This window comes from Eulemur rufifrons, chromosome 7, assembly GCF_041146395.1.
Source record: "Eulemur rufifrons isolate Redbay chromosome 7, OSU_ERuf_1, whole genome shotgun sequence".
NCBI lineage: Eukaryota > Metazoa > Chordata > Mammalia > Primates > Lemuridae > Eulemur > Eulemur rufifrons.
Window position 1 is genome coordinate 222,621,017 of NC_090989.1, and position 7,397 is coordinate 222,628,413.

General features: G+C 42.6%; 1 protein-coding gene across 2 annotated transcripts in view; it reads right to left on the bottom strand.

Annotated features, from left to right (window-relative positions):
* SMC5 (structural maintenance of chromosomes 5) overlaps nucleotides 1-2,396 on the bottom strand; it is a 97,141-nt gene extending 94,745 nt beyond the window's left edge. For both annotated transcript variants that reach the window (XM_069474126.1, XM_069474125.1), the window contains exon 1: nucleotides 2,149-2,396. In XM_069474126.1, the coding sequence (XP_069330227.1) occupies nucleotides 2,149-2,336 (188 nt within the window). In that variant the 5' untranslated portion in view covers nucleotides 2,337-2,396. The remainder of the gene's footprint in view (nucleotides 1-2,148) is intronic.
* Nucleotides 2,397-7,397: the final 5,001 nt, after the last annotated feature.

Here is a 7,397-nt window from a genome sequence, read left to right on the forward strand (position 1 = left end):
TACTTCACTCCTAAAATTCAAAGTCCTCTCATCATTAAAATAAAATCTCACCTACCTCTCTACTTTTCAGCCACCTTTTCTTTCTCCTCTTTACATCAAAGCTTTACTTCCTCACCCCTCATTCAGTCTTCTTGGCCTACAAAGTTTTCTGCTTCCACTACTTCATCAAAGAGTCAAAAAATTCCTAATTGCGAAATGCAATGGGCTCTTTTCAGTCCTGTTATCTCACTTCAATGTAACAAATGATATTTTTGAAACATTCTTTTCCCTTGCTTCTTTGATAATAGTCTCTCATGGTTCTCATCTTATGTCCCTAAACAGTACCTTCTCCCTGAACAGCACCTTCTCAATCTGTGAGTTCCTCTTTTGCTCACCCAGAAGTGTTGGCATGCCCCAAGGGCTCTGTACAGGGCTTTCTATTCCTTCAATTTATAATGCCTTTTGGGCAATCTGAACCAGTTCTGCAATTTCAACAATCACTTACGTGACTCCCAAATTTCTCATCTGTTCACATTTTCCTCTAAGCTCCAGATCCTTATAAATTCTACCTACAGAACATCTCCGATGTTCCATAGGAAACTTTAAGTCGCAGGATCTAAGAGGTGCCCATTATTCTTCTCCCCAAACTGTCCCCTCTTCTGAATAGTACCTGACTAGTTAAAAAAGGCAAACTTAGGGAAAGTGCTGCATTCCTCCCTTGCCCTCATGCCTCACAATCAACCTGTAGCCAGATTCAGTCAAATCTCTTTCCTTTAGGATCCTGCCAAATTCAAACTGATCTCCTGCCTTCGTATCATAAAAGTGTTCTCATGTCTAACCTGCACCTTTCTAAATCATTCTCCACACTGCTTCCATATTAACATAAATCATATGTCATTCCTTGCTTAAAACACATCCTGGTTGCCTACAGGATGGAACTGGAAATCTTTAGCACAGTAGATACAGAGACACACACCTCAGTGTTTGTCTACCTCTGTCCAAGCATTCACTCATATCCCATAGGACATAGATCTAGCCATACTGAAATACTTGACACTTCCTCAATATACCAAACTGTTTTTTTCGGGCAATTCCTTCTGTCAGCAACGTTCTTCCCTTCCTTTAGACTTTCATGTTTTCTTTACAAAGCCCCTTTTCACCGTTGTGGATGAAATTAACCGCTTCATCCTTTGTGCCCTAATGGCATCCTAATATATATGTAGTTACGGCATCTACCTCATTTGATTACATTTATCTTTTCTGATCTAGATTCAAATAGCAATTCAGCTACTTATTGGTTGCGTAAACCTGGGTAAAATAGGCATTCTGAGCTTATCTCATCAATGGAGACAAACAGTTGTTATGAAGAACGAGAGCACTCTGTAAAGAAAACATGGAGTTCGGTACCTGGCACACGATAGGCTCCTGAAAACCAAAAAATGGTAGTATTGTACCATTACCTTTATGCCACTATCTACAAGCTTAAAAAAAAAAAGGCCTTGAACAACTGAATTGTAAGGCACTAGATACTTTCGTTAAAACATACTAAATTCTAAAGTGATAACTAGATGTCTGAGGGACAGAGAGAGGAACAAGGGAAGAAAGGGGAATCGGAGGGGTAAAAAGGTTTGCAGGGAGGTACAACAGTTGAGAATAAGGTTTAATTTTTTTGTGTACTCTAACCCCCAACCTGAACAACCTTTATCATCTTATCTACCACTCTCTTGTCCACCTGGCAAACGCCTACTCTTTAAGAATCTGCGACAGCATCACTGCCACTCCGAATTAACTGTTGTCTCCTCTTGAGTTCCCAGGGCCAATACTTTTGTGAATCACAGCCCAGGTCCCCTCTAGATAGAGACTCCCACGGGCAGAGACCTAGCCCCTAGTACGTCCCCAGTACTGCCTCCTATAAGAACGCCTTCAAAAAACGCTGGCGTAATAAATTTAAAATAAAACTAAACACATCACACAAGACACACACCTCCTATACCAACACACGTCAATCTCCACGGCCTACGTAGAAAAATCCTCACAGGAACCGCGGCACGAATTCACCGCCAGACCCACAAGCCAGGTACACACCCCCACACCCCCGCACGAAGGTGGCGCCCCGGGCTTGCGGGCCCTCAGTCTCCCCGGCCGCGGGGCGGCCTCCGGGCCACTCACAGGAAGTTCTCCATCGAGATGCGGACGATAGAGCCTTCCACGAAAGGCCCGGACGACTGCAACGGCGGCGGCGGCGGCGGGGCCGAATTCTTTCTCTTGCTCCGGACCTCCGACGAAGGGTCTCTCGGCAGAGCTCTCTTGGAAGCCAGGGGAGCTGGGGTCGACGTCTTCCTGCTCGGAGTCGCCATCCTGGCTTCCTCCGCACCCCGCAGCGGCTTCCGTTCCCACCGACCCGCAGCCCCGGCGCCTCAGCGCCCGGCTCCCGCGCGAACTGCCCGGCGCGCGACACAACGCGCGAGCCCGCGCCGCGCCTGCGCAGTCCCGGCCCGGTGGCGTCAGCGGACCCGCCCCGCCCTGTCCTGCAGCAACGCCCGGGCTTGAGGGGTGAAATGCTAGCGGGGCGGACGGGGAACCTCTGCGCGTGCAGCGACTGGACTTTCTTCTCCGTAACTTTGGCATTTTTCAGAGGTGTTTGTTTTCAGCTCAGGAGAAGATGTCAGTTGCACTTAGTAATTTGAAAGCCACTTTACTGCTTTCCGAGCCTCAGTCTCGAGAGGTGGTGGCGGAAGGAGGTTGTGGGTGGTCCCTGGGACCTCAGGGCCACCGAGGCGGGGGCCGTCAGACCCTACTTGCTCCGACACATGCTAGGTACTTGGCCCAGAGCTCTGGGGCACGCCCGTCTTTGGCTTTTCGTCTTCCCCTTTGGTTCAAGTCAGGTCCCTGTCTCAAAAGAAAAAAAAAAAAAAAACGAAAAAGCAGCCCTTCCAAATGGCCCTGTGCCCTTGTCTCCCTTAAGGCATTGCGCTAGGCGCTCTCCAACTTGTGAAAAGACTACACTGCACAGATTATCTTCATTGTCTCTCGTCCCCTTCGCTCCCGAATTCCCTGGTAAAACTTCCTCAGGGGAGGTTCCTGAATGCCCGGGGGAGAATGAGCTGGCTTCATTAAAACGGTGGTTCCGCCTCAACCTGCTCACATTCATCTCCTTAGCCCCTCTAAAGAGGAGGCATCCTGAGGCCTGCGAAGATACTCGTTCATTCACCTGGTTACCAATGTCTAACCTACAAGAAGCTGGGGCTTGGCAGTTGAGGAGCCTGCCAAGGTTGCCTCCCTCTGTGCTTTCTAGTGTGGGAGACAGGAAAAGAACAAGTGAACCAACTGTGAAATTAAGTCAAACTTAAAGCTGTTAGAACTTTAAATTATTCTGAGCCTTGAGAGGAATGTGGTTTTGTGGCCTGAGTCAAGGGGCATGTAGCTCCAATTTCTGCTTTTTTTTTTTTTCCGCCTGGTAAATAATTAGGAAGACTAAATGGGCCAGAAATAAGACCCCCTCAGATCACTAACCCTCCTCACAGAGAAATAAAGTAATCTTCCTTGGAATGTAGCAATCTGTAACCAAATATGGAAAATTTTGTAATCCTGCTAAAACTTCTCTGTTTCTGCCTGTACAAATGAAACCTTAAATTCGCTTTGGAAGGCTGACCCCATTTGTTTGGAGTCAGTGTTTTCCATCTGGCTATCCTCAAGCTTTGAGCTGGAATTAAACTCTGTGCTTAATCATATTTTATGAATCTCCTTATTTAAGGTTGACACAACAAATGATCAGGATAATTTCAGACTGTTACAGGTGGTAATGAGATAATAAAACACAATGAATATGATGGCAGGGAGGCACAGAAGGCCTGTCAGAAGAGGTGATGTTTGAGCTGAACCCTGAAGGACAAGACAGAGCCACATGTGTGAAGATCTGAGAAAAGGGCGTTGTAGGCAAAGGGAACACTAAAGACAAAAGCTCTGAGATGGTAACAATGTGGGAAGGCCAGTGTGGCAGCAGAATAGTGAACAAGGTTGCATAGCAGAGCCTTGTCCATCATGGCAGGGTCTGAATTTTATTTTTAAAACAATGGGAAGCCATTGAATGGTTTTAAGCAGGAGAGGGACATGATCGGATTAAAGTTTTAAAATGATCATTCTGGTTGCCGTGTGGACAATAGATTAGAGGGGGTCAGACATGGAAGTGGGAGGCCATTTAGAAAGCCATTGCTGTAGAACCCTGATTCCTGACTTTCAGACCAAAAGCCCCTTTCCCAGGTCCTTGCTTCTTCCTCTCATACAAATGCAATCTGCTCTCTCTAAAAGTTATAACCAAAGAGAATAGAATAAGTAAAAATCATGTGAACTTGTCATGGTTACTAGAAATTTTCTAAAAATGCAAATTAAAATAAAGAACAACTTTTAAACTGTTCAAGTGGCAGGCAGTAATGAAAAAACTCAGTGCTTAAGAGGATACAATACTGTCCTTTTCTGCATTGCCAATATAATTTTTTTTAAGTGATTTGGTACTCTGCTTCGAGAGCCTTAGAAGAGTCAAGTTCTTTGAAGAAGTAATTACACTAGGGGAAATCTATCCTAATGAACAAATAAGAATATAGGCATTAGTAATGGGAGTTCAGGGCAGGGAACCAGTCTTATCATTTTGTACCATGATCAGTCTTTAGTGAACTAATCAAATTGTGTTTCTGAACTTGAAAGCTGAGGATGAGCCAGCCTCTGAACTTGTAATGACTCCACAAATGCAGACACACTATGAATTCTAAACAGCTAGCCAGTCATACTGTAACACCTTCCTTTAAAAAGGGAAATATTGGTTTTACTTCTAATTAAAAAAGCAACACATGTTAAGTGCAGAAATTTTGGGAAAACATACAGAAAAAAAATATATACCCAAAGGGAAAACTTAGCTGTAATTCCTCTACCCAGACTAATCAATGTTAAAATTTTGGTGTCTGTTTTGACATCTTTTTTTCTTGTGTATTTATGTATTGGCATATTCCTTTTTTTCCAAAAAGGGATGATACTGTACAAATTGTATTATATATACTGTTATTTAACCTTCTTTTCCCCACTTAACATATTATGAATAACTTTCCATGTTGTTAAATATTTCTCCATGACATAATTTTAAGTAGCTATGTAGTATTCCATTACATAAATGTACCATTATTGATTTTGATAGTTCTTTTTTGTTGGACTCCACATGACTGGAAGTTAGCATGAACCAAGGATACTCGGGCAGACTATACTAGCTCAGTTCTTTCTAACATTCTTTAAAAGTTTTATGTACCCATAAAAGTATACATATTTATCATGCTACATTTGGATTCTTTAATTCCACTGGTGAAAACTGTCTTGAAAGGGGTGATATTAAAAAGACAGGAAAGGTCTTTGGAAATAGAATATCAATTAACCAGAATCTGATGCTAATGAATGAGTGAGCTACAACAGCTAATCCTAAACACTTCACAGGGTTTAAAGTCAATCAGCAGCTAACTTCATCACTCCCCCCTTGCTGGCTAATAGGTGTGGCAAAACAACTGTAGTTAACTTTCTACTGACCAAGGAGTACTGACCAGGGCCATTTTGAGTGACAGCCTTCCAATTCTGCAAGAACTTTAAAAACTGACACAAATAAACTAGCAGAAACAGGCAGGGTCAAGGTTTATTAATATGTTTCATCTTACAATCAGAATACCATTGTCTTAATCTCTTTGGGCTGTTCTAAGAAAATATCATAGACTAGGTAGCTTATGAACAACAGAAATTTATTTCTCACAGTTTTAGAGGCTGAGAAGTCCAAGATTAAGGCATCAGCACATTTGGGTCTGGTGGAGGCCTGCTTCCTCATAGACAGTACCTTCTCACTGTGGCCTCACATGGTGGAAGGGAAGCACTCTGGGCTCTTTAGCCTCTTATAATGGCACTAATCTCATTCATGAGGACTCCATCTTCATGACCTAATCACCTCCCAAAAACCCCACCTCCTAATAGCATCACATTGGGGCTTAGGCTTCAACATGCAAATTTTAGGGGGACACAGACATTCAGACCATAGCAGCCATCCTCTGTGTTCTCTTTCTTGGCTTCAGTTCAAGGCCTTGCTATTGGTGCCACAATAGTAAGAAGGTGAGGAAAGATGCACAGAATAGAACTCTGTTGGGATCATCTCTGATAGGGACAGTTTACTATTCCTCTTCTAACAAAAACCCCCACAAGTTCACAGGAACAATCATTTCTGGTTTGTATCACAAGTAAGGGAAAATTACTTTTGCTTTTGGTAAGTTCATAAAGTGGCAAAGTGAATCCTCATGGCCTGAAAGGAAGAAGTCAGATATTAAAACCTAAGTCCTTGGTACCCGGGAACAGATCCCATACCATCCCCCAACCTCACCTCCCACATACTTTCTAATCAACCCAGTTAAAGAACTGATGGGAAAGATCTAGGAAGGGATTAGGGGTTCTGAGGAAAACCAATGCCCTTCCCACAGGGGAACTAAAACCCATATAATGGGCTTCTGCTAGATATAAGGATACCTCAATTCTAAAGTTTTTTATTTTTAAACATTTGTTTCAAACATCATGTAAAAGTTAAAAATAATCAAAATGTCTGTTTCTTCTTACTGTAGTTGTATTAGCATTGGAATTTGTGTTAGTAATAGCTGCAGACTTGGTAGTAATAGCTAATACTAACAGCATTTACCACACACCAGCACTTTTCCTTATTTCATTTCTAAATACTGGATCACTCTCAACAGACCAGCCTCGCTCTAAAATTTCCATTTCTTGGATACAAAAACAAACTGAAAGATTCAAAAAGTCATCAGGAATTAATATAAGGTTTCAAGTGTTCTTTGTGATATGTTATGACAGACAGCCTAGAGATGAATGGGCCTTCATCTCCTTCGAGGATACAAAATGAGAAAACAGTATTAAATTGTTCCGGAAGAATTGACCTTCAGTTTCAGAAAAATCATGAATGAGGTGCTAAAGTACTGTGTAATCTCCTTTTCTGAAAGTCTTTACAAATTGAACTGAAAATCCTTCTTGCCCAGGCAAGGTCTGGAGCATGAGCAGAGCCCTGGGGGAACCCGGGGGAAGAGCAAGTGTTTCACTTTCCAAAGGAAAGAAAGTTGGTAGTTGTCAGAACTGTGGTAACACTGTGGAAACCAGCTATGTAAGTTATAAAATGACCTTTGCTATCAGTCTCCTAGAGTGACACTTTCATCCCAGCATCGTTCTTATGACCTGGGATGCTGCTGAACTCTTCCAGAAATTTGTTGGTTTTAAGTTCTCACGTTCACAGCTTTCCTTGAGAACCATAAGTTTCTTTTCAGAATTAAGATTTCATTTGTATTTTTGTTATTATTTTAGGAAATTTGAAAATACAAAAATCACAAAGCAGAAACCAACCA